The 27,513-nt window shown below is 40.1% G+C and overlaps 2 protein-coding genes across 5 annotated transcripts in view; one reads left to right on the top strand and one right to left on the bottom strand.

Moving 5' to 3' along the window:
* Positions 1-1,735: 1,735 nt before the first annotated feature.
* On the top strand, positions 1,736-24,934 carry SMPD2 (sphingomyelin phosphodiesterase 2). Its single transcript, XM_083357808.1, has 12 exons — positions 1,736-1,907; positions 5,878-5,926; positions 9,225-9,321; positions 10,088-10,164; positions 12,697-12,790; positions 12,889-12,978; positions 13,947-14,029; positions 14,289-14,421; positions 14,665-14,769; positions 16,039-16,189; positions 18,258-18,594; positions 24,794-24,934. The coding sequence occupies exons 2-12, from the start codon at positions 5,880-5,882 to the stop codon at positions 24,852-24,854; spliced, it is 1,275 nt and encodes a 424-aa protein (XP_083213934.1). The 5' UTR covers positions 1,736-1,907; positions 5,878-5,879; the 3' UTR covers positions 24,855-24,934.
* The window catches only part of MICAL1 (microtubule associated monooxygenase, calponin and LIM domain containing 1), a 44,494-nt gene continuing 38,605 nt past the window's right edge, over positions 21,625-27,513 (bottom strand). For all 4 annotated transcript variants that reach the window (XM_083357797.1, XM_083357796.1, XM_083357794.1 and 1 more), the window contains exons 20-24: positions 26,902-27,003; positions 25,513-25,606; positions 25,272-25,371; positions 23,815-23,888; positions 21,625-21,848 (exon numbers count right to left, since the gene is read on the bottom strand). In XM_083357797.1, coding sequence (XP_083213923.1) covers positions 21,694-21,848; positions 23,815-23,888; positions 25,272-25,371; positions 25,513-25,606; positions 26,902-27,003 — 525 coding nt within the window. In that variant the 3' untranslated portion in view covers positions 21,625-21,693. The remainder of the gene's footprint in view (positions 21,849-23,814; positions 23,889-25,271; positions 25,372-25,512; positions 25,607-26,901; positions 27,004-27,513) is intronic.

The raw sequence follows: 27,513 nt of genomic DNA on the forward strand, positions 1-27,513 counted from the left end.
AGCTAAGTGTGTAGTTTAGTTCATTTATAGATTTAGACAAGTGTTTTCTCAGCTGTAGCAACTTTAAGATACTGAGTTGAAGTCCACACATCATAAAGTTATAGAAGTTGAAAAACATTAGACAACTAGAAAAAGATTTTACCACTAATATCACTGGATTTTGCTTCCTGAACACTTATGGTGTATCTTATAGATTTTGGCTGCTTATCATGAAAATAATTTAACCTATCACATACTATTTCACTAAAAAAATCTTCTGTTTTGCCATGTATACCCTTCAGTATCTGTTGGCCACACTGCACATGTGAAATATACAAAACACGTGACTGTTGTTGAAGCACATCCATTACACCAAGTACAACTGGAATATCTGTGAAGTGGCTCTGCTGCTTGGAATGTAGATAGATATACCACGTATTGTTGTTGCAAATGGGTTAGCAGTGTAAGAGAGTTGCATTATATTAAAAAGAACTGACCACTCTGAATTTGGTTCCAGGAAAGAAAAAGATAACACATGAACCACTTGTTGACCCAACAAAGATATTTTTTGCCTCCATGTCACATCAGACTCGGAGTGATGGAAATTTTTGTGAAAATGATGAACAAGGAAGATGAAGGTTTTTGTTATTTGAGATAGATGTTTTCAAGAATAATTGATGCTAAGCTTAAGGAAAGCATTTTTGTTGGTCCACAGATCAGAAAAGTTACCAATGACAACCAGTTTGAAGATGTATTAGTGAGATTGAAGAAAATCACCTGACAGTATTCAAAGATGTAGTGGAGAATTTTCTTGGCAGCTACAGAGAAGCAAACTACATTTAGCTAGATGGCAAATTTCTTACAACATGCAAGATCATGAAGTGCAACATGTCACTGCAGATTGATGTTCTGCATTCATACTTGGACTTCTTTCTAGGTTCAGTTAATGATGTACATGGTGAAAAGTTTCACCAAGACATTGATACAATGGAAAAATGCTATCAGGGCAAATGGAATCCATCAATGCTGGCTAACTATTGCTGGACACTGCAGCGAGAAGCACTGGACAAAAATCAGCAGCAAAACATATAGCCCTGTTGAACTCATGCAGCATTTCAGGAACATTATGCAAATAAATATATTATAGTCATTAAAAGTTAATTTTATATTTCTTACGATTCCAACATGATATAGTCATTCTGAAAATATATTTGTGTTCAGTTTAAAAGGGTCTATCATAATCACCAGAAGTTTTTCAGGAAGCAAAACCTTTTTAAAAAAATGGTTGTCCAGTATATTTTTTTCTGAGGTCAAAAACAAAAACAAAAATCTAAATGATGTGTTAAGATTTTTAAATTGGGTTAACTCAGGGATTGTGTTCATAAGAAAGGTAAAAAACCTGCACAAATGGCTTACTGGAGTTTTTGTGTGCACATGAAGAAATGCAAAGTTTATTTTTTTTTCCTATGTTGAAACAGTCCTTAAATCATTAACTATGCCAAAAACCTTTAGCACTTCTAATTTGCACTTCAAGTGCCTTCCTTTTTTTTTTTTTTTTTGAAAAGAAGAAAAAAAAACTTGTTGCGCTAAACTGATCTTACTCGGAGGAAAGTAGATACAAGCTCGAAAGGTTTTACTTTGCCACCCATCTCCCCCTTCCGAGTTCCGCTTCTCCCTTTTCCACCCAGCGGCGTCTCCCCACGCCTTTTTCAGTCCGCGAGGGGAGGGAAGTGGGTTTAAACACAAGTTACGAGGACATGAACGAAGGCCTACAAGACCCGAGATGCACTGCGCGCCGCAGAGTTAGGTGCTGTTGCTTTCCCGCTTTCGTTGTCGCTGCTTTGGTGCTGCCCGGACGGTCTTCGCACGAATAATGGAGGGCAGGGAGTGAAAACTGGAGGTGGGCCCGATTGTGATAGAAATCGCAGGTATGCAGCGGCTTCCCACGCTCTTTCGGAGCCCTATATCGTTTGCACCGTTTGTTCTAGCTTTTCTCTCTTCCTTCCTCTTTCTCTTGCTGTCACAAGCAGCAACTGCTTGAAAGCTGCTCCGAAACTGGGACACTCGTTACTCTTGCCCCCTGGCTCTCCCCCCCCGACACACACACACACACAGACACAAACATATTGAAATAGAAGACTGATACATGTTAAGGTGGAATGCTTGTCAGCCTTTTCTTTCTGTTTTAAAATCGATCAGGATCGAAGTCTTAGACACCCCGACTGCTATAGCTCTGTTTAAATTACGTCTCTTGGGCAAAATACAGTGCTGGGAATGGTTAGCGGGTTGATATTGTCGTGCCTTGAACGTCAGCTGGAGAAAAAGAGGCTTAATGTTGAATTCAGTGTGGCCGAATTTGTTTAATCTGATTTAGCGGCTAAGCATTCTCTTCCAGCGAAAAGAGGACACACACACAGCTCCCTTCCTGGTAATTGTTTTGTTAACGTCTTTAGAAAAGTTTAGTGACTCCAGTGGGGTGGGAAATGAGCCTCTCTGTTCTGCACTGTCTCCTAGCCCTAACCCTTCCCAAATTTGCTCAGAATGGATGTTAAAGCTTCCTTACGCAATACAGAACATGAGAAAAAGACTTGGGTTTTTGCCTCAAGAGTCCCCAAAAGTTATTTGATCCAATAGTTTCACTGGTGACTGAATGGCATAACGATGAAGATAAAGATCCATTAGACTTGGACAGCAAAAGGCAAAACAACCATAGTAAACTTTTGTCTCCGCACACGTTTATTAAACAATGCAGAGGAGCAAACCTTGGTGAGCTTAAAGAGTGCATTTTTGAATCTCTCTCTCTCCCTACAAGACAAATCAGATTAAATGTCTTGGTCAGGGATGGGGAAGATAAATTCTAAATGTTTAACTAAAACCATTAATCAGAATGGTTGATGCTGGAAGTAAGTTGTTCAGCAGCATTTACTAAAGTGAAGCGGTATTGTTCTATTCTTGAATTGTAATGTTGGGATCTCATAGTAGAATAATATAATAGAATGTTTACTGTTTCTGCCTGATACTGTGAAAAGGAATAACAGTTAATTCCTGAATTTTGTGAATGTATTATTGTATGTACCGTATTTTCCGGCGTATAAGACAACTCGGCGTATAAGACGACTGGGACGACCCCCCCAAATTTTGAGATGATTTTCATGGGTTAAAAAGTCATCTTATACGCTGGAAAATACGGTAGTTCTTTGTTGTGTCTGTAGAATTTGAGCCAAGTCTGTTTTTTTCATAGACCGGCAGTCATAGATTTGAATTCTTGTATTTTGCTGGCATTGTCATCACACCATAGTATCAAAAGTTTCTTCTTGAAAACATCTTGTTTCAAGTTATCATTTTATGTACTGATTGGAGGGAAGGAAGAGCTGCTTTTTTACCTGAGGGAAAATTTAAGAAAAGCTAATACTGAATCTACAAACACAATGGTTCTCTAAGACAAAGCAGTTTCAGACAAAGCAATCGCTATAAAAACAATTATAATTTTATAGTAAGCATTTTATTATTTTGTAGTTCACTTTCTTAATCTTCCATTTATTTTTTGATTCGTGCTGCAAGGCTGATTTCTTGTAAGTCATGTAGGAGATTGCATAAATAACCTATACATCAATCATACTATAGTAATCTATGTGTGAAAAAGGGGTATGCTAGACAGCTAAGCTAGCTTCCTAGCATGTGCACATGTTGTAGGATGCATTTGATCAGTTTGTGGTTTCCTATTCACTAAATCTGTGAAATTATATTTTAGCAATATCATAATCCTTTGATAGTACATTAATATCACTATGTAGTAATTTCACTCTTGTTGCCATATAATGAAGAGATCACCATAATGAAGTTTATTCAGGTAGCAAAGCCAAGCTCCATAAAATATGCAATTTTTTTTAAGGTCACGGAATAAGGAATGGAGAGAAGAGCAACAAAGATGGTTAGGGAACTGGAGGCTAAAACATATAAAGAACGGTTGCTGGAATTGGGTATGTCTAGTGCCGCGTAACAGATTGAGCGCCTGTTACTTGTCCCAGCTTCTGCCAACCTAGCAGTTCGAAAGCACGTAAAAATGCAAGTAGAAAAATAGGGACCACTACGGTGGGAAGGTAACAGCGTTCTGTGCACCTTTGGCGTCTAGTCATGCCGGCCACATGACCACGGAGACGTCCTCGGACAAGCACTGGCTCTTCGGCTTTGGAACGGAGATGAGCACCAGCCCCTAGAGTTGGAAATGACTAGCACGCATGTGCGGGGGAACCTTTACCTTTATAGTTTAATGAAAAGGAGGACTAGGGGTGACATGATAGCAGTATTCCAATATTTCAGAGGTTGCCACAAAGAAGAGGGAGTCAAGCTATTCTCTAAAGCACCTGAAGGCAGGACAAGAAGCAACGGATGGAAACTAATCAAGGAGAGTAGACAGTTAGAACAATTAATCAGTGGAACAACCCGCCTCCAGAAGTTGTGAATGCTCCAACACTGGAAGTTTTTAAGAAATTGGACAATCACTTGAAATGGTATAGGGTTTCCTGCCTCAGCAGAGGGTTGGACTAGAAGATCTCCAAGGTCCCTTTCCAACTCTGTTATTCTATGTTATTCTGTGTTAAAGTTAAATTGCAGGTCTTTGTTGGAAAGAGGCTTTTGTGTAATTGAGAGAAGAAAGTGACTGACAGATTTGTTCATTAGTTGTACAGGAAATTGTCAAATCATAATGTTTTAATGTGAGAGTCATTTCAGATGTTTTTAGTATTGTACACTGCATTAGCCATAAACAAGCACATCCTGTTATAGGTTTGTGCAATAATATGAACCCAACCCACGGCTGAAAAAAATTGTCACCCAAACTGATCCACATATCTACATAACAATCTTTGTGAGCTCTCTAAAAAAATTGGAATAAATGTCTCACTATCAGTCAATGGGAGAAAGCCTTCCAAACTTAGGAATGGACATTTACAGCAAATTTAGGGTAGAGTTCAGCAATTTCTGACACAAAACAGTTAGGAAGCAAAATGCCAATTTTTAAAAAAAGGCTAGTAGCAGGAAACATATGATGGCCAAAACTGCATAACTATCACAAATTATACAAAAATGGAGATATGCACATATTCAAAATATAGTTGCTATTTCCTGTTTAAAACTCATACATTATAGTATAAGATTTACCACCACCATTTTGTGTGGCTCTGGCAGTGAACTCAAAAATGCTAACCCAAAAGTCAGAAAAAAATGTTTGAGCACAGTGAGCAGATGTAATATCTAGAACAACTTTCCATAATTTGCTGACTGTCTCATTAATTTCAGCTACTGGCCATTTATCTAGGAATTATGGGAATTTATATCTAGCGTATCTAAGGGGCATCAGGTAAAAGGGAGGATGACTTTGATTACTTCACTTGGATAGTTGTACCATAGTTGGACATTTCCTTTATTTGGACTCACTAAAATGGCACAACAGTGTGCAAGCTTTTGAGTTCTATTCCATAATGCATAGTCCTGGAGAACTTGAAAGCTTGCATATTTTGGTTGATGGTTAAAAATGTATTGCTCAGCTGTGGATTTCGAAAGCTTTTTAGTATTCATGAACATTTCTTGACTGCTTTTCACTAATTAAAGAGATAGAAATATTCAAATGATGACAAAGGGTTTATCACAGAGGCTTCCTCTGTCCTTGTACACCAAACCTTAGGCTCCTAGCTGTGAATCAGTTTCATCAACTGCCCCACCCCACCTTTACCTTACTTGAAAGTCCCTAAACCATAGTTCTTAGCTACAATTCCTGTTCTTCTGGCAGGAGGGAAAAGGTCAAGCTTAAGTCCCAGGCTGCTCAAAAGGTTGAAACAGAACTTCTCATTGTGTTAAATTTTGATTGGAATTCACCTGTACATTGTCTTGCATCCACAGCAATGGACGGTTCTCAAATGCAGCTTCGTATCTTTGACCTCAATTGCTGGTGAGTTTATCTTTTTCATTTGTTTGGGGCATCTTTGACCCGAACAGCTTTTTTCACTGTGACTTATTTCCAATATATTATCAAGAGTTCTGAATCGTACTCATTACTTTGAAAACTGTGGTATGTGGGTTTTTTTTTCCTCCTTGGGGCTTATGTTTTTTATCCCAAAGCAGGCTATCAGATGCCCTGTCTTTATGCTTTGGGATTTTAGTGTGTGGTGGTGGTGGTGTTAAATATTCCTTGAATGCTATTGGCTTCTCTTTTCTTCCTGTTCTGCTTTCTGGACCACAAGTTCTTAGTTACAGTTTTATAATAGTTACAATAGAGTTTTGGTTGTAGGGCAGCATTGCCAAAATGATGGAGGTTTGGGTTAAAATTTAGCTGCAATAATGCATATTTGAAAAGATCTTCAAACACAACTCTCCTGGTATTTTGGGCAAGAATTGTTGATTATGCTTGCAGTTGTGATAGTTCAACTTTAATTCTCCATTAGGCAGCTAAACTGCTTTAAACAATATAATTCTCTTAAGAACAAAACAAAAATATAATGTTCAGAGAGGGGTTTTTTTTTCCCAGAGACTTAAGGCATTTCATCCCTCTGTTGAGGAAAGTTCAGATTCCAGTGCTGATCTAGCTTGCAAATATAGCTGAACAGTAACATTTAATTGCTCATCATGGGATTTGGGCAGGATTCTATTTTTGTTTCTGTTCCCTGTAATACGTTGGTTGCAAATACAAAAAAAATATGCTTGTATATTACAGAGAACAATTCTTGTTCCAATCAATTATTTGCAGTGTTAGTTCTCTGACTTCTAAAAAATATGTTTTCATAAAACACTGTGTTTTAAAAAGTTATCAGTTTCCTAGTTCTACCTTAAAAATTCAAAATCTCTTTTAACATACCAGGATTCTTGATCTTCCTTTCACTGCAGTTATAGGCCAGGTCTCATTCTTCAGACTGTTGTTCCATTTCATCCTATGATTTGCTTTTAAAAAAAAAATTAAAAAATCCTACCATTATTACTTTATAAATAACTCAAGAAGGTTAACATGCATGATATGCCCTCCTTCCGTTTTCTCCACAATAACTCTGGGAGGTGAATTGGCCTGAGAGAGAGTGACTGGCCCAAAGTCACCTGGATAGTTTTCGTGCCTAAAGTGGCACTAGAACTCAACAGTCTCCTGGTTTTAAGCCAGCATCTTAACCCCTGCACTAAACTGGCTCAACATGCTGGCTTTCTGATATTTAAGGTAAAGGTAAAGGTTCCCCCGCACATGCGTGCTAGTCATTTCCGACTCTAGGGGCCGGTGCTCATCTCCGTTTCAAAGCCGAAGAGCCAGCGCTTGTCCGAGGACATCTCCGTGGTCATGTGGCCGGCATGACTAGACGCCAAAGGCGCACGGAACGCTGTTACCTTCCCACCTACTTGCCAACTGCTAGGTTGGCAGAAGCTGGGACAAGTAACAGGCGCTCACTCTGTTACGCGGCACTCGGGATTCGACCCGCCAAACTGCCGACCTTCCGATCGACAAGCTCAGCGTCCTAACCCACTGAGCCACCGCATCCCTTTTCTGATATTTAGGAAATGTTATTTGCTATTATGCATTTAAACGGATAGCATTTGGAGGGAAGGATAGAGGTGTGCTTTTAGAAAATGCATGAGCATCAGCAAATCTTTAGCACATTTGTAGAATGTGGTGGTAAAAGATACTTTCCCCCCACCACATACACACACATACACAATTTGAGCTGCATTCGCTATCAAACCTGTAAGATGCCCCTTCCCCCCCCACACATTAACTGCTTAAAATGCATTGACATCAACCTGAATTGACCCTGAACAGCAAGAAGGGGAAGAGTCAGTCAGGAACCTGTAGCCCAATAAACCAAACTGTTTATAGTCACTGACCGCCTCTCAAAGATTGTATAGCTAGCATGCTCTAATCGTAATATATAGATACTAAGATCACATGGATGGGTTTTATCAAAAGCATTCTAACGTCATGCTGTAATTTCCACTCCGTGTGCCTTTATTTCTTTATCTTGCCTTTGCAATGTAGTAGGACAAGGTTATATAAACTATGGTTCTCCTTTGCCTTGGCTGCTCAGCAAAGTGTCAAGGATTTGCTGGGAGCCCACTATATACTGTATGTTAAAATTTTGCTGCATCAAAGTGATTGGGTTGCTTCAGGCGAGCAGGGTTTTGGCCATAATACGATTAATCCCTTAAACTTGAATTTAGGAAGACTGTATTTGACAAAACAGTTCCCAGTGTTAGGTATATCGGCATGTTTTCATAATTCTGAAAAGACACACAAAGGAATTAAATGTCATTCAACACTGTTAATTTTATCGAATCTTCATGTTTTTGGTGTGGCCACTGAAGTTTTTATTGATCTATTTCTAGGAGCTATCCTTTATTTTCTGAAAGCTCCCTAATTTTCTCTGTTTTGATGGTGGGATTTAGTCCTCAAATAAGGTCCACTGGGCTGTTTTTATTCAATGCTTCTAGACATTTTAATGTGTCTTAATAGGGATTGATCTTAAGTCTGTGTGCATAAATTGGTAACACTGTATATTTTTATACTGTACAGTATATTTATATTTAAAGAGATTGCAATGGATAATGACGTTAACTATCTCCTTTACTATGGTCCAGGCAAAAATAGTTCCATCTGATGGTTGAAGTATTGGGTATTGGCTTTGGGCCATCTGGCTAGTTACAGTTCAATTTGCTTTGTGAGGGTGGTATTATAGGGATAAAATTAAATTATTTAGTAAGCTGATTAAAAATAGTTTGAGCATGTGCACATATTAGTAGAAGTAGGCACTTTGGATATGCACATGCACACGTGCACATCCAAATAAATAAGTAAATGCTCTACCAGCAATTGGGAAACAAGATAACCACAAGCATACCAGTCTTTGGGTGTGAATACGTTATAGGCACATTTCTAGAAATGCAGTAAAACAGATTTGATATGATATGTTCAGTCAAGGCCTTAATAGGTATTCTAACAAGCTGACCTGCATTTTACAGCAGGAAGGAAGAAGTATCTTTGGTAACCCATGTCCCTGAGTCCTGTGTCCCCACAAGCATGCACTCTGAGACCAGGCACAGATTAGGAAGGATGTTACATGAGTTGAACAGAGGGAGACACATATGAAGTTAAAGGAACATGCAATAATACTACTCTTGTGTAAGCAAACATACAAATTGATTCCTTGTGAATTCTTATACCAATCCATCACAGTGGTGATCCTCGCTCCTCTCCCTTTCCTTTTCACCTTGTCTAGGGCCATTCGTTACCTGAGCAAATTACGGCAAGAGCGTGTTGCATTGATTGGGGATGTCCTTGACCAGGAGGGATTTGACCTGGCACTCTTACAGGAGGTGAGGATTTCACATTCTGGAATGGATCTTGTTAGAACGAAAAGTGGGATTTTAATCCTACTTCATCTGGTGACATGTTACATTTTCATACATGATGTTAAAGGCGTGGTTTGTTTTGCTGAAGAAAATGTCATGTCCTGTTTCATACAGTACTAGTCATAAACCCAAACTCAACAGTTGACATGATGGCTTAGTGTGATGGGTAAATCCTTGGTGGAGCAGTGGGCTAATGCCTCCTTAAGTAACACCAGCTGCCTGCAATTAGTGCAGGTTCTCATCCCACCAGGCTCAAGGTTGACTCAGCCTTCCATCCTTCCGAGGTAGGTAAAATGAGGACCCAGATTGTTGGGGGCAATTAAGCTGACTTTGTAATAATGCCGCTTGGGGTGTGTGTGTGAAAGCCCTAATAAGCAGGCATATACATAGAATGAAGGCTACTGCTAAGCTTGTAAGCCGCCCTGAGTCTTCAGAGAAGGGCAGGATATAAATGGAATTAAAATAAAATAAATAATTTTTTTAAAAAATTCAGCCACTGGAAGGGTGTGCCTATTTGTTGTTACACAGATCAGCAGAGGCCTCCTTGTTGTGCTCTAGAGAAATCTTAAAGGACTTTGCACAGTTGCTAGAAAAACATAACAAATGGAAGAGAGTTATTTTGGAACTGGCAATTAACTGAAGATAAGCTTAGGGACCTTGGTCCCCAAATCAACATGCCATTTTGTTACTTTTTTCACAGTCACTGTGGTGATAGCTTTTTGCTTTTCAGGTATGGAGTGAAAAAGATTATCTCATGCTGCAAAAGAAACTGTGTACTCACTATCCTTCTTCCCACTACTTCAAAAGGTAAAAATGAAGTTCAGGTAATCTCTTAAGTTTTCTTTTGTTTAACTTCCAAAAGGCATAGATATCCAGCTGATACTACTGAATAAGGCAGAAAAAGCCTTCCTAGTTCAGAATCAGGAGCCCTTGTGACGCAGTGGTTGGAATGCAGGATTGCAGGCAAACTCTGCACACTGCCAGGAGTTTGACCTTCACTGGCTCAAGGTTGACTCAGCCTTCCATCCTTCTGAGGTTGATAAAATGAGGACCAGATTGTTGGGGGCAATATGCTGACTCTGTAAACTCTTAGAGAGTGCTGTAAAGCACTATGAAGGGGTATATGTCTAAATGCTATTGCTATTGCTATCATGATGTCACTTTGTCCTGGTAGCATTCTCCAATCTGGTGCTCAAGATATGTTTGATTGCCTTCTACCATCTCTAGAAAGCAGACTACAGTCTGGGGTGTATCACTAAAGTTTTTGCAAGATTTTAATTTCAAGAACACACAATAGTTTCAATTTGCATCCATGGCTGAAGGATAAGACAAGCTTTTTTGTTGTTGTTCCATCTTAAAATTAGCTGGATTTTTCTGTGTGACTAGACAAAGTGTGATTAGACTTAAAAGTAGGTAAAGACAAAAGTTGGCACATTGGGTCTTGAGGATCCTAGAGCCTCCATTGATCATGGCACTCAATAACATTGGTATGATTTTATGGCACTCATACACAATTGTAGTCTAAATCTTAAAATTAGCATAATACAGTTTTTTAAAATTGATCCAACTCTACTTCTCTCAAACAAGGACAGGGAAAAGTACACTCGTTGCATTTTTGCACCATTTTCCCCACTAGCCAGTTCAAACTTCTTTCTTTCAGATTTCCAGTAATCATGCTACAGATCAATGGTTTTGTGCTACTATTAATATGTGTGTGTGTGTGTGTGTGTGTGTGTCTACAAACCATTCAACCAAGTTCTAGCCCCACCTTAGGCACATGAAGCCAGCTGGTTGATCTTGGGTGAGTCACTGTCTCTCAGCTGAAAGATACCAGTTGGGAGAAAGTGGTTGAAAGCTTCTAAAAAAAGAGCTATGTTGGGCTGCCACATAGATTGAAAAGTCTTTTCCAGAGGTTTTCTGCAAAAATATGTGTTCTTGACTGTACCTAAACATTGCTGGACTTACCTTCCTAACAATGATTGTCTTTTGCTTTTCAACTGACTTGTGTACCTTTAGTAGTCCCTGCCTACCAGGTGTGGCAGGTTAATTGAACAACCTGCAGATTTGCTTTAATGGGATGTGGTCTCAGTTGGGACCTGTTATGCTACTTGTTCTTGACAGTGAGGCTGATGAACTTGGAGATATTACTGGTTACTAAGGATATTTATATATCTTGCATGCAGACGTGGCAGGATGTTGAGTCATACTCACATCACACTGGGAGACTGGTTGAATTTCCTGTACTACTTTGAGCCCTATTGACTCTTGAGTAACTAGATCCCCAGATCTGCTATGGTAGAAAACAAAAGGAATGATAAAAATATATATTATATAACTTAAAACGCAACTGATCATGGAACAGCTTAGTATCTTTGTGTAAATTTTGGCATATGGATCAAATAAATTCTCTTGTGATTGCAAATGTGATAAAAAAAATGTAGTTGTATTGTGGCTTAAAATATATACAGTACAGGCAGTCCTTAATTGACCCCAAAATTTCTGTTGCTAAGGGAGACAGTTAAGTGAGATTTGCCTTATTTTGCATTTTTCTTGCTGCAGTCATTAATAGAACGGCTTCAGTTGTTAAGTTAGTAACACGGTTGTTAAGTGAATTTGGCTTCCTCATTGACTTTGCTGTTCAGAAGATCCCAAGGTGATTGTACGACCCCAGGACATGGCAACTATCATGTGACCATGGAGATGCTGTAGTGGTCACAATTGTGAAAAATGGTTATAAGTCCCTTTTTTCAGTGCTATTGTAACTTTGAATGGTCACTAAAAAAGCCTGTTGTAACTCGAAGTCACCTGTACATCCAATGTATATGTAGCTGTTGAAGCCCCAGTTCATGGCAAGCTTCAATTTCTGGTGGTTTTGTAAAATGTCACTCCGTTCTTAGAGAGCCAGGAATAATTCCAAAGGTTCTAAATGCTGCTTTTTCTCTGGAAACCTTTACCTGTGTTTCTCATCTCAGAGTTATATTCCAGAAAGCTCAGCTTTAGATTCATAGGGCAGGTAGGAATGGAGTCCTGTTTTCAATCAGAGATATGAAAACCCCTTTTTACTTTCAGTCCTGAGAATTAACTCCACCTGCCAAAATTTGGTGGCAAACTATCAAATAATGGTACAGTTATTTGCAAAACCCACATAAGTTAAATGCATAAAGCTTCCAGTACTCTTAATCCAAGAAATAAGAGGAAGAAGTGGGGATTCTTGCCTTCACCACTTCCGGTGACATTGTTGCCCCCAGAGCTTTGGCCACTGACAAAAAGCATGGTCCCAAACTCTCAAAGTCTATCCACCATAGAGAAGATAATGATTTGGAGTCTGTTCTTCTGCAGTGGCGTGATTGGCAGCGGACTCTGCATCTTCTCCAAACATCAGATCCTGGACACTTTCTTGTACCAATATTCTGTGAATGGCTACCCATACATGGTGAGTAACATGCTTAGGAAAGAATGCAAGGCACACCTATTTGTACTCATTGTTTCAGTTTTGCCCTTCTGTTTTATATATGCTGTATTCTTTCACAGTTCCAGCATGGAGACTGGTTTGGTGGCAAATCCGTGGGTCTCATAGTGCTAAAGATCGAGGGCATTATTTTCAACGTCTATGTGACTCATGTGAGCATCCCTATTTGTTTTATTTTGTTGCACTTTAAAATTATGATCGTTTCTCTCAGATCCCTCATTTAGAGCAAGCTATCAAAATAACTAAGTCATGTGGAAAGGGGTGAAGAGTACTTTTGACTTGAGTTAGGAAGATGCCATCTTCATGAATTCACACCCTCAGTAATACCTTGCTGTTGGGTTCCACATCTTCCTGCACAAGTGGCTATTTTGCATCTTGACATCTGGGTGGGCAAAGTCAGAGTTCTTCTGTGTCCCTAGACAAAATTTGGTTAGACTTTAGTGCTATAGATCAATGGTTTTGTACCGCTATTAGAAATCTGGAGCAAGATTTCTGAAAAGGAGGAAGATTGAACAAATCTATACTGTTCGCTATATTGAGTGTATCTGAATGGAACCAGTTTGGTGTAGTAGTTAAGATACCAGGCTAAAAACCAGAAGACTGTGAGTTCTAGTCCTGCCTTAGGCATGAAGCCAGTTTTGGGCCAGCCACTATCAGTCCTAGGAAGAAGATGGTAGCCAACCACTTCTGAAAAATCTTGCCAAGAAAACTGCCAGGACTAGTCTAGGTGCTCACCAGGAATCAACACTGACTCAAAGGCTCCCCTCCCCCCAAAACACAAGATATCACATATTTGTTTCTGGTGTGTATAAATATTCACATTTACATTATTCTTGATTCAGGAGACAAAGCAGTCATTAATCTTAAGATTAATCTACCTGTGATCTAAGATTAATCAAGCAATTCTACGCTACACCTATCAAAAAGTCCATTTTTATCATGAGACTTTCAGGAAGAAGCTCATGACATAACTTAAATTCTTTCCACCTTTCTCTTGTAACCATGAACCAAGATTTTTTTTCCTGCTATTTTATATTTTGTAATGAGTGTGGGAATAATGGCTGTGTAATTTCATAGATAATGCACATAATTTTTTTTACATTTATTTCCCCCCCCCCAGCTCCATGCTGAATATTGTCGAGAGAAGGATACATACCTGCCCCATCGTGTGGTTCAGGCCTGGGAACTTGGCCAGTTCATACGGTAAGAATTATAGCTGTAGAATTCAAACAAAGCTTGTGCTGTATTGGAATCCAGTGACAGGGGCTGTGTCACTAGTGTCCCCTGAAAGTTAACTTTAAGTAGCTAAAAGTTAAAAGCTTTAGCTCAGGAGAAGCTCAGTTTATTTCATACCAGAGAGATTGAGAAGGATGTTTATTAGGGATACTTTTCATATAACAGTGTCTATATTTCTCTCTTCAAATAAGCTCTTCTGTCTTGTGATTCTCTCCCACCTTTCCAGGCATACCTCCAAAGGAGCTGATGTGGTGCTGCTTGGAGGAGACCTGAATATGCACCCAGAAGATATTGGCATTCGGCTATTGAGAGGATGGACGAGGCTGCAAGATTCCTTCATAGCTGCAGAGAAAATTAAAGTGAGCATCTTTGCATGCACAAGTACTTGAATATGTCCATGTCTGATATTATCATCGAGACTCAGAAGCAAATATTTTCATTCATTCAAAAGCCGGATGTACAGTGACCTGTTTTATCCCTTTGTCTATCCCCCATTTTTTTCCCCCAAGTTTAGACTTCTGCGATGGAAATCCAGTTCACTTCTTGCAACTACTCTAAATGTTGTGTTTAAGAGTCTCTGTTGTCCCTGATCTTTTTCTCAGGGCTGCGAAGATGGCTGTACCCTTGTGCCAGCCAACTGCTACATCAACAAGAAAGAACTGCAGTGTTATCCCCAGGGGATTCGTATTGACTACCTTCTTTATAAAGTACGTGCAAGTTAATATCTACAAAACAGACTGAGCAAAGTGTTGTAGAGAGAGTTTGGGAAGCAGGTGAGAATGAAAGCTCTCATTTGAAAAACATTTCCCACTGAACAAGGCAGCTGCTCTGGGTTTTTCAACTTTATCCTTTGGTAATGGGTTCAGCTACTTGTTATTTACTGTTGTGTTCATTTGACAGTTGCTCTCCAGCGAGGAAGGTCCAGATAGTGCTAGTATGGTGTGTGCTAAAGCTAAGAGCAGAAGGGTTGTGTGGCACTTCAGCATCAAGGACAGAATCAAAGGAACCTGCCTGAATGTCTTAAATTGAATGCACCTTTTTTTTAACCAGGGCATGTGATGATTGTGTGTGTGTGTGTGTGTAGGGGGAGCAGCTCCCTGACCCCAGGTAAAAACTGACTTAGGAAGTTGCAGAGAAACACAACGTGAGCACCCATGTCTGTTCTGAAGCATTGTGCAGCCTTAAAATGTAGTTTCTGCGCATTGCTATCCTGGAACGCTGAAATAATTTGATTGAACCCAGAGGAACAATACTTGGCCCACAGCTATTGTTCTTTCCCATTTCAAAACAATGGTTTATGATGGAAAGGTCACCTTTAACCTATTAATCTCTTTTTTCCAGTGGGAAGGGAAATAACCATTACAGCTGCTTTCTTAGTCTGAATCTGAACACTTCTAAGTAGCCTCTTGAGATACATTTAGGAGACTGAAGAGAAGTTCCTCAGAACAGAAAGACTGAAAATCATTTAATTTGCTGTTCACTGATGTTTATCATTAAAATGGAGGGCCACTTTAGATGTATTGAGAAAAATCTCAACTTACTATAATCTTTTGGGAGCAAGATAGGAATACCTTAAATCAGAGCTGTCTTTCAGTGGGCAAGAACCTAGGTACTACTTAAATCTGAAGATATGCTAATGGATTGTAAGTGGCAATTGCTGACATTTAAGATTAATTAGATAAAAAATTATCCAAAGGAACAAACTGCCAGGAGATGTTGTAGAATCACATTCCTTGGAGATACTTACCTTTGTGGATAGATTTTATGACAACAGCTTCACGTATAGTGAAATTTCTCTTAGAATAAATCTAGTTCCTTTTGGACATTTCAAACTGCTACGGTTTTTCTAAGAAAACAACATTCCTCTTTTTTTCTGCATTAATTGTAGCCCATAATCTAGCTATAACATTTTGGGAGATGTTTCTGCTGTCTGCAGATAACAAACAGTTTGCCACCTTGTCTGTCCTTTCTTATAGGGCTCATCTCAATATGATATTAGATGCAATATTCATGAAACTACTATGGGAACTGCTCCTGGCAAGGATTTTCCTTACTCTGACCATGAAGCTGTCAAAGTGACACTCTCTGTAGTCCAATCAAATAAAAGTGAAAACAATCTTCCAGTTGGTGAGTGTTCAAATTTCATTGGTTTCTCACAAGCGAAGCAAAAGCAACAGAGAACAGAGAATCTGTGGCCTTCCAGCTATTGCTGTACCACAGTGACCATCATTCCTAGACAGTGTGGCTATCTATTATTGAAAGATTCTTGGTGCATCTATAATATTAAGCCGTGTCTGGAATCTGCAGATTCCCTATGCCTCTGTGAGAGGGTATTTAGGATCAAACAAAAGGCAGCGGGCAATGATTTTCTTGTGAACTAATTCACTTTTCTTTACTTACAGCATAACAAAGAAATACATTTATATTAACAACCACAACAACAATAGTAGTAGTAGTTGGAAGCAACCTTGGAGGTCATCTAGTCCAACCCCTTGCTCAGGCAGGAAACCCTATACCACTTCAGACAAATGGCTGTCCAGTCTTTTTTAAAAAAACTTCTAGTGTTGGAGCATTCACAGCTTCTGGAGGCAGGTTGTTCCACTGATTAATTGTTCTAATAGTCAGGAAATTTCTCCTTAGATATAGGTTGCTTCTCTCTTTGGTCAGTTGCCATCCGTTGCTGCTTGTCTTGCCTTCAGGTGCTTTGAAGAATAGCTTGACTCCCTCTTCTTTGTGGCAACCCCTGAGATACTGGAATACTGCTATCATGTCACCCCTCGCCCTTCTCTTCATTAAACTAGACATACCCAATTCCAGCAACCGTTCCTTGTATGTTTTAGCCTCCAGTCCTCTAATCATCTTTGTTGCTCTTCTCTGTACTCTTTCTAGAGTCTCAACATCTTTTTTACATTGTGGTGACCAAAACTAGACACAGTATTCCAAGTGTGGCTTTACCAAGGCATTGTAAAGTGGTATTAATACTTCACGTGATCTTGATTCTATCCCTCTGTTATTGCAACCTAGCACTGTGTTGGCTTTTTTGGCAGGTGCAGCACACTGCTGGCTCATATTTAAGTGATTGTCCACTAGGACTCTGAGATCCCTCTCACAGTTACTACTATTGACTACTAGTAGATACTACTACTATTATCTTCAACAGCTTCAGCTACTCTCCTTTCTGTTTCTGTCTTCAAGGGAATATAGTGAATTGCTTTATGGCCTATTTGCTCTACCATTCTGGGATTAACTAGCTCCCTGCCTGCAATACCCGGGCTTCTGCTAAAATTGACTATACCTCCATTAAAATGTAATTGCTACTAAATTCCCAAGAGAGTTAATCAAGGACTTTAATTAAAACTTTAGCTGGCGATCTCTTGCAATCAACACAAACTTGATTTTCTCTCTGGTTTCTTCCTCCTCTGGATGTTTCTGCTGAATATACCAGTGCTTTATTACATAATTCTCTTTTTCGATGATCATCAATTACCCCAGAGCCTGCATGGAACTGCTAAATCTTTGCTTGCTTGCCGATTGTCTTCTTCTCTTGCTTGGAATCTGAGCCAGAACACTATTACTCCCTGCTAGCTTTTTTCAGCTCATTTAACTCTATGCAAGTTTGTGTATGAAAAGCCTCTTATCATACCCCATGTTTAGTCTGAAGTGATCACTCTCATAATTACAATTTGTATATCTAGGACAGCAGTCTCCAACCTTTCCGGCTTGGCGGACTGGTGGAGGCGGCGGTAGCAGGATGGGGAAAGTGAATGGTTGCAATGTGTGTGTGTGTGTGTGTGTGTGCTGCTTTCACAAATGCAACTTTGCATGCACACGGGCTTGCCCACCACTTTCCCGGCCTGGTTCCGAACAGGCTGCAGCCCAGCACTGAGCCACGGACTAGGGATTGGGGACACCTGATCTAGGAGATTGTGTAGCAGGATAACATATGCCGATTACCTTCTCTGTTTTGTCCCAGCCTATATCATTATTCATCTATAATTTTCTACCTAGGCACTTATATAAAACTAATTTCCCATTTTGTTAATTTCAGAAAGAAAACTCTCCGCTGGAGTTGCCAAATAACTCCCTCTCTCCTCCTCTTGATAAAAAAAATAGCAATTGGTCTGTGACAGTTGGATCTCACTGTGCAGAATTAACAGCTTTGTGTGGTTGAAATCACCGTTCTCTTTACTTTTAGAGCCGGTTCTGGTGGATGTCTTGAACGAAGCCCGTCTGGAGGTGCAAGTGGGGTTACATTCAGCAAAACGGCAGCAGTATTTGTGTGGCCGCATGGCTGCCCTGGCTCTGCTTCTGCTGCTCATACAAGGAGTCATGGCCATGAGTTCCGTGTTTGGTGGAGCTCTCCAGCAGCCCTTCCCCAAGTTCTCCTTCTCTTTGCTCAGTCTACTCTCTGTGTCAGTCCTGCTTATCTCAGCTGTGCTGTATCTCTTCCACATCATCGAAGTGAAGGTGCTGCAGGGAACAGAGGAACAAATGCGGGTGGGGCTGCAGACGCTCCAGGAGAAACTGAACAGGTGAAACATTGGATGCCTGCATTGACAGTATGAGCCCAAGAGACTGGGCAGAGGTGGGAGTAACAAATCCCTCTGTGTTTCTCAGCAATAACAGTTCACCGGTTCTAAATAAGGAATGATGATTAACCTTTGGTACTGTAAAGGGGGGGGGGTTGTTTAATAGGCTGAATTTTTGAGCAGTAACATTTTTTTTAGATCTTTTTTGTGCTGAAGACATGGGTGGATTGTGAAACTAACTTGGCTATTTAAAAAAACTTTTTATCATAAAGTACTGTTTTAATAGAATTAAACACATACTGGAGTGTTAAATTTGTATTGAAAAAAGCAGGTAAGAGCAGATGAGTAAAATAAAATGGTACTAATTATACAGCTACTTTTCCTACAACAATGTTTTCAGCTGTACTAAGTGGTAACAATTATTGATGGAAATCTGTTTTTAATATGTATCTTGTTAACACTTTAGCCTTTCTTTACACTTTAGATCAGGGGTCCCCAATGTCCGGTCCATGGACCAGTACTGGGCCACGGCATGCCAGCAACCACTCTGCGCAAACAAGCAAAGCTCCATCCGCAGGATGCACACTAAACGCCACCTCCGGTCCGTGGAAAAACCTCTGTCCACGGAACCGATCCCTGGTGCCCAAAAGGTTGGGGGCCTCTGCTTTAGATGACCATGGTAGAGTGCATTAGCTTTAGGAGCTGTCCACTTCCTTGTGCTTAATTATAGGAAGAGATATCTTCAGAATCTAGGAGAATGTCATATATAGTCCATCCTTCCTTAAGTTCACATAGAAGAACAATACATGTTACCTTAGGTCAGGGGTGTCAAACTCAATTTCATTGAGGGCCGCATCAGCATTGCAGTTGCCCTCAGGGGGCCGGGTGGGTATGGCCAGGGTGGGCGTGGCCTACCAGGTGGGCGTGGCTAGAGTGCGTATGGCCTACTGGGTGGGCGTGGCCAGCTCTACATCGTTCGCATCAAGGGTGCCTATGGGAGCCTGGGCAGGAGTGGGAGAGATCTGGGGGTCTCTGGCAGGAGGAGGGTCTCTGGGCCAGGGCCAAGGCAATGGGGGCCGTTCCCTCACTGTTTCCAGGATGGCTTCGCGGGCCTTGTGTTTGACATGTCTGCCTTAGGTCATAATTCCTCGTTTCTCAAGAGTGTCAGAGTCCAGTGTAAGCAAAATCTGAAACATCTGGGTTTTGGCCAAGACAAATTTGATGGAGTCTTAATCAATGCATATGGTCAAGCTGATATACCCCACCCCTCCCTCCTGTCTCCTCATGGCACATGTACACAGCCCTCCCCTGATCTTTCTGTCCCCCCCCTTACCTGCTTTTAGTCATTGCCGCCCTCCCCAGTTTTGCCCAGGTGATGTAGGCATATTTTGGACGGGGCATACAGACCAGTCAGTCCTGGACCTTGTGCATAGATCACTCAATGACTGAAATGTTTGCAAACCCTATTACACCTGTGTTCAGGTGGGGTTAATCAGAACCAACCAAGCCGAGAAGAACTTGAGTCAAAAAGTTATTTTTGAAACATACGAAACTTTGATACCCTTGCTGAAAATGTAATAGAAATTAGTTATAAATCATCCAGTGTCAGTAAAGAAGTAGGCAACCAGCTGTTTGGTATCTTTGGTACGTGCATTTCTTTCATCTACTAATTTTCTTTTTTTCTCAAAAATATTTGATGTGAAAATTAATTTTAACTAGTTTCAGTTCAAATTCAAGGTCAGGCTTCACTTAATTACCTTTAAGAACTGTATTATCTGCCAAATAATATCCTGGTCACTTCTTGGAGGAAATTGGGTCAAAACCAAGAAAACTTTAGAAAAAGTTCGATGGATGTGCAATTAACGTGGATAAAAAAAAAAACAGTGTTTCCTTTTCACTCCATTATGTTTATTGGAGCTGTGCCTGTGAAAAACCAGTTGGCTTATATCGATCCAGATGTAGATGCTTTCAGATTGTAAACTGGCTTTAGTTTCCATATAACGTCTGTTCGCTTGAAGTTTTTCTTCAGGAGCAGCGCATTTGCGATCTGCATCCACATTCATTGTTTATTTTGCAGGAAGAGCCTACATTTTCCAGCCGTGCTTGTCCAGCTTCAAGAGCTTGACCTATAGCATTTGTTATGCTTGTATGTACATGGAGAAATAATACAAGAGAGGTATATTTTTCCTTGGATGTTTATCATGACAGAAGCCCTTAGATGACGGCATTTTTTAATTTTTATTGTAGGGCATCTATTTCTTTCCTCTAAAATACCCTGTTGATTCTGTGTATCCTTCAAGAGAGTATCCTCCTCTAGAAATACAACTCTGGACAGTTTGAAGGCTCCTCTGAACTTCATGAAAGCATCATGGTTGTTGTTGTTGTTGTTGTTTTTTTGCTTTTAGAACATTGTAAAATGTTTTCTCCACTTAAACCATACAGCCGCTCCTAATTTACCACATCTAGAAGGATCACAAACACGGTCGCCTGTAGCAGTAGAGTGAAAGAAATGTTTTCTGTTGGATGAGGCCCTGTGTCAAAGGGGAGCATGCTAACTGCAAATATATATATAATTGTTGCTAAATAATACCTACATCTTCTGAATATTATTTTCCCTCCAAATGCTGCAGATAGGCTGCTTTCTTAAAGCCTTCAGCAGTTGCATCTGCAAACAATTAGAAGCAGTTCTACATAGTTTCTTTATTATTTCCTAAAACACTTAAAATGTAGTTGCATCAAGTTGCAACAAGATCAGGCTTGTTTAGCTCAATCTAGAACCACTATCAGGCACTAACCCTCAAGGGGAAACTGCATAAACTCCAACAACTTTGGGGCTTCTTCTGGTAGTATTCAAAATAATTGAAACATGGACAGATGTCTAAGCGCATGAACCACTTCAGGGTCGATTTGAGCTTATTGTTCATCTCATAATGAGCATATTTCCACACTTACAGCAGGAAAGCTACTGCTAAAGCTGTCACAGAGTATAAAACAGCAGCTAAGTTCCTTTTCCAAGTGTTTTTTTGCTAAAACGGAATGGCTTGCCAAATATGAAGGGCATTCAGCAAATTTATCCACCGGCTAAACCTGATCTCAAATATTCTAGGCGTTTTCCATCATTGGAGCATGCTCAGAAAGCTCATTGAGCCTCTTCCTCTCTTGCATCTCGATCAGAGCACTGCGTTGATTCACAACTGCAACCAGTTGGGACAGGATCGTCTTCTCTGCCTCGCAGTCCTCGGAAGTTTTCAAAGAATCTTTGAAACAAAAAGTACATGCTCAGAATAAAGAACCATTCATGCCATTCAATTACATAAAAAGGAGAAGTGGTAGAACTGTAAATATCTGGATTACACCTCCAAACTTCTTTGGTTATGCTGAGGCTGACAATTTTTGGAAAGAGGCAACATCTGGGGACCTGCAAATTCCCTAACTTTTATCTACTATTTTGTCAAAGTGAAAAGATACCATGTGGAAACCTGGGAGTTAAATTTCATCAGGAATAGACTTCCAAGAATTATACTTTTATAGCCATGAATGAATGAATGAATATAAATGCTCCAACACTGGAAGTTTTTAAGAAGAGACTGGACAGCCATTTGTTTGAAATGGTATAGGCCTGTGGTGGCAAACCTATGGCATGCGTACCACAGGTGGCACACAAAACCCTCTGTGGGCACGTGCTCCGTCGCCCCAGTCCTAGGCCTTTAGCTGAGTTTTATAAAACCTTTCCGCTTTAGGCCTCCGGTGCCGTGTGCAAAAAAAAAAAGGTTCAATCAATTTCAACTCAACGGGAAAAAGAAATCTCTCAAAGTTGGATTTCATTGAATGAACTTTTTAGTCCCACCCAGTCTGCAGTTACTACCACAGCCACACCCACCCAATGGGCCACACCTACCTGGCACCCGACGATACATAAGTGGGTTTTGGGTTGCAGTTTGGGCACCCAGTGTCTAAAAGGTTCACCATCACTGGTAAAGGGTTTTCTGCCTGAGCAGGGGGTTGCACTAGATGACCTCCAAGGTCCCTTCCAACTTTATTATTATTATTTAATGTTACTAGTTTTTCTGCCCCAACATAATCACTCCATGCACACAGAGTGAATATACCTAAGTGCTATTTTTTTTATTCAAGGAATGAATGAATGCATGTTGTTTTCAGTTCTATGTAACGTCTTGCTGAATGTGTGTGACTATGCTCAATCAAATTCTTATTTATTTTTTTTATTTTTATTTTAATTCCATTTATATCCCGCCCTTCTCCCAAGACTCAGGGCGGCTTACAAGCTTAGCAAATTCTTCTATTATCTTTTAAAAAATTATGATCAGAATTTAAACATATACTAGCATTCTTTTGTTTACATTTCCTATCCTGAGAATACCAGACTGCAAATGATAATAAATATGCTGTCAAAGCCAAACTGACAAAACACATATTGTTAGGTAAAGGTAAAGGTTCCCCCACACATGTGTTCTAGTCGTTTTCAACTCTAGGGGCCGGTGCTCATCTCCGTTTCAAAGCGGAAGAGCCAGCGCTTGTCTGAGGACGTCTCCGTGGTCATGTGGCCAGCCTGACTAGACGCCAAAGGCGCACGGAACGCAATTACCTTCCCACCGTAGTGGTCCCTATTTTTCTACTTGCAGTTTTACGTGCTTTCGAACTGCTAGGTTGGCAGAAGCTGGGACGAGTAACAGGCGCTCAACTCTGTTATGCAGCACTTGGGATTCAACCCGCCAAACTGCCAACCTTCTGATCGACAAGCTCAGCATCCTAACCCACTGAGCCACCGTCCCTCTTCACATATTGTTAACAGAAGGCAAATGTGAAACTCCTCTTTGCAAAGAAACTTTTTCTTTTGACTTTTAGATTCTGTTAGTAACACAATAGACATGTCCATTATTTAGAACTTTTACAATGTTGGGTTTTTCAGGACTTATGATCACCAGATTCCTGGCTTTTCACAATCACAACAGGGCAGCTACATTAGCAAATTTCTTGGTTATCTAAAACCAGAAACAATTCTGAGTATACGTTGAGTTAATTAAATAGCAGCTCTTTTCAGTGCAAAAAACAAATATTGTTCATCTCATAGTGAGTTTGGGCAGCTATTTATTTATTAATTTGTATCCCACCTTTATTGTACAAATAACTCAAGGTGCTGAACATATCCAACACACCTTGCCCTCCTCTTTTCCCACCACAACCTGTTATGTTCTTTCTTACCATCCATATTATAGTAGCGACGTAGTTCTTGATCCAGCTGGCACTGCTGCTCCTCTAGCGTCAGCTCTTGCACACTAAAAAAAATTGTCGTTGTTACAATACACAATTAAGAAAAAGTTCCTGATAACATAAGGAATTCCCTTCCTTGGAGCCTCTATACCAGGCATGTCAAACTTGCGATGTCACGTGACGTCGCACGATGTATCAGAGCTTTTTCCCCATTGCCGGCAATGGGGTGGGCACGGTTTCGTTATGACGCGTCCGGCCCGCGGGCCGGCAGTTTGACACCCCCGCTCTATACTGATTCTCTCATTGCAACTTGCTGTCCTCCAGATAGACAGAAAGTCAGACAGACATGTATGTATACATACATATACACACACACCCATCTCAAAAGCTCCATACTAAATGAGGAAGAGAATAGATGACATTAGCATACCCTAGGCATATTTGCCTTGGTAACAGAAGAATCCTAACAAGATTGTCAGTATTTCCAAGTTATTTTACTAACGATCATTTACCAGTGGAATGTTTATTTTATATTCTTCTTGCAGATCTTTCACCCTAAGGTATCCTCTAATATAAATCGCCTGTCCACAAGTTTCCAGGGATTCAAGCTCAGAATTTTAAGTCACAGTCTATGATGGAGTCATATTGCAATAGGCAAATTATATAGCTATTACATATTGGCTTAATCCAACATATAGTTATTAAAGCTTAGCTTAATATTCAGCCACTGTGGTTCAGAAGTTTAATTTATGAAATAGCATGGTATGCAAATCTGGTCACCATCACATATGACGGGACTTTACTTAGTTGAATTCAGCCTTTGGCTCACAGGTAGTAGCCTTTGAATGCTATTATAGTACAACTTTTTCTTGATTTTGCTTTGAGTTAATATTGTTTTTGATTCTGATTGTCATAAATACTAACCATAGATTGTGTTGGGTCTGATATTTATTATTTATCACATTTGTAGGTCACCCAACTCCAAAACGACACCAGGTGGCTTCACAATGCTAGAAGTAACAGTATTATAAAATATTATAGGAGCTTTTAATCCAAAACATCGGGAAGGCTTTTGGAACTAGGTAAAAGATAACTGAAATAATAAAATACTATGAGCTGATGTCAATTATATTTTCCTCTTTTGGGCAGAATGCTTTTATTAACACATGATGTCAAACAGATTACCTTTTCTTGGACACAACATGGGGACACAACCTGGGGGTTGTTTATACTGTACTCTAGGAGACATTCTGGTCATTTTTTTAATGCAAGATATGAAGCTAGTTCACTTGCCGGATTGGAGGTTATGTTAGTGGGAGGAGAAACCCCAAATGGACTGTGATCTCCCTTGTAATTCCTATGGCATATAAAAGAGCAATGCTGGATCCATTTTCTATAGTCAAAATGAGTTACAGATCTTAACTGACATAACTTGCAGAGTTCCTTACTCAATCATGAGGTCAGACTCTTCAGACATCAAGCTGTTCTTCTTTTGAATCAATGTGAGCAACTGGTTCATCCACTGTTTCTTCAGTTCAGACTCTGTTCCTAAAGAATATAACGAGGGTAGGAGGTTAAATCTGACATGTTAGCTTAAAGAAGAACCATGATACCAACTTTGTGGCACCCGTTCTTCATATGTAGCCATCTCAAACACCAGTCCTATTCAAAGAGGCTTCAGATTCTTACCTGCCTCTTGTCGCAGAGATTGTTCCACCTTGATGCCCTGTTTCTCAAGCTCCCGAAAAGTCACTTCAATCTCTTCTAACCGCCTTTGGATGGCCTGCAAAAATGTTGGTCAAAATAAAAACTGATTAAAACAAAGGTTTAGAAATATAAGAAGAGGAACCTGCAACCAGATTCTAAAGCAGGGGAGGGAATTTTAGGAAAAGGAACCCTTTTAAAACAGGTCAGTAAAAGGCCTATCATGATATCACATTTAAGACTTTATTAGGATCTGGGCAGCTTCACTTCCTAAGGCAGTAATGATGTCACAGAAGAATTTTTTGCAAAAGCAACACAAAAAACGTGGATAATACAGAAACATCCCTATACATTTTCAAACACAGCTGCAGGTAGTCCTTGACTTACAACCACAATTGAGCCCCAAATTTCTGTTGCTAAGCGAGACATTTGTGAAGTGAACCTTGCCCCATTTTACAACCTTCCTTGCCACAGTTGTTAAATGAATCACTGCAATTGTTAAAGTGAATCTGTCTTTCCCATTGACTTTGCTTGTCAGAAGGTCACAAAAGGTAATAACATGACCCTGGACAGTGGAAATGTCATAAATATGAGTCAGTTGCTAAGAATCTGGACTTTGATCCTGGGACCATGGGGATGTTGCAACGTTCATAAGTGTGAAAAATGGTCATAAGTCACTTTCTTCAGTGCCGTTGTAACTTTTGAACAGTCACTAAATGAACTGTTTTAAGTTGAGGATCAACTTATATCTTTCTTATTATAGTCATGGGAGGGAAGATTTTACATGCCAGCCATGCCCCTTCTTTTTTTTTTTTTAATTACATTTATATCCCGCCCTTCTCCGAAGACTCAGGGCGGCTTACAAGCTTAGCAGTAGCCTTCATTCTATGTATATGCCTGCTTGTTAGGGCTTTCACACACACCCAAGCGGCATTATTACAAAGTCAGCTTAATTGCCCCCAACAATCTGGGTCCTCATTTTACCTACCTCGGAAGGATGGAAGGCTGAGTCAACCTTGAGCCTGGTGGGACTCGAACCTGCACTAATTGCAGGCAGCTGGTGTTACTTAAGGAGGCATTAGCCCACTGCTCCACCAAGGCTCTTCCTGCCCCACCTCCCCATGCAGAGCTCTAATGACACGGAAAGAGAACAGCTGAACAAGGATGCTGTCCATAGATAAGGGACATCACACTTGTGGAAGATGCTGCTGAACACATTTGCAATATTGCCCATAAATGCTCTTTGGGAAATAACAAGAGTCTCGATAGCTGCAGAGACCAGGAAGTGAACCTGCCTTGATTTCTCTAATTTTTTATATCTCATTTCCTTATTTGAGTAAATTCGGCATAAATATGTTGACAAAGAAGAATCACCTGAGCTTTGCAAAACCTCTTCATTTCGGCCTCTTTAGCACGTCGCAACAGTGTCTTCTTCCAAGTTGGATACTGAGTGTCTTCAGTGAAGCTGAGAAAATGCTGCAAACAACAACGTGCACAAGTAAAAACAAGACAAGGTCATGCGAGATGACTTTAAAGCTACTGTCTATCTGCAGTGATTGGCTCAGGCTAGCCATTGCTGCCTTACATGGTTGCTAAGATCAACTGACTCTTGCATCCCAAACATAAAATATTCTTTAAGAGCTACGCTTAAAATTACCCCCCAAATCAAGATGCCTGGTGAAGTAGAGTTCCCAAATTCTGCAATTACACGCCCTCAGTAATGAAGGAATAGATGTAATGCCTGTTAGTCCCACAAATAAGATTAGAACAAGAAACAAATCTATTGATACTACGATGCAACTCATCATGCTTCTGTGATTAAGCTTTATTTTCTTCTTACCCCCTTGACAAAATTTTTCCTATTTTGAAAGGCCAAAAATTGAAAATAATGAATAAAAATACTGAACTTCACTAATATTTAAAAAACTACAGATATACTACATAGCAGGCCAGAAGTGACCAGGTAACAGGAACAAGTTCTGACAA

This window comes from Vipera ursinii, assembly GCF_947247035.1.
Source record: "Vipera ursinii genome assembly, chromosome: 3".
NCBI lineage: Eukaryota > Metazoa > Chordata > Lepidosauria > Squamata > Viperidae > Vipera > Vipera ursinii.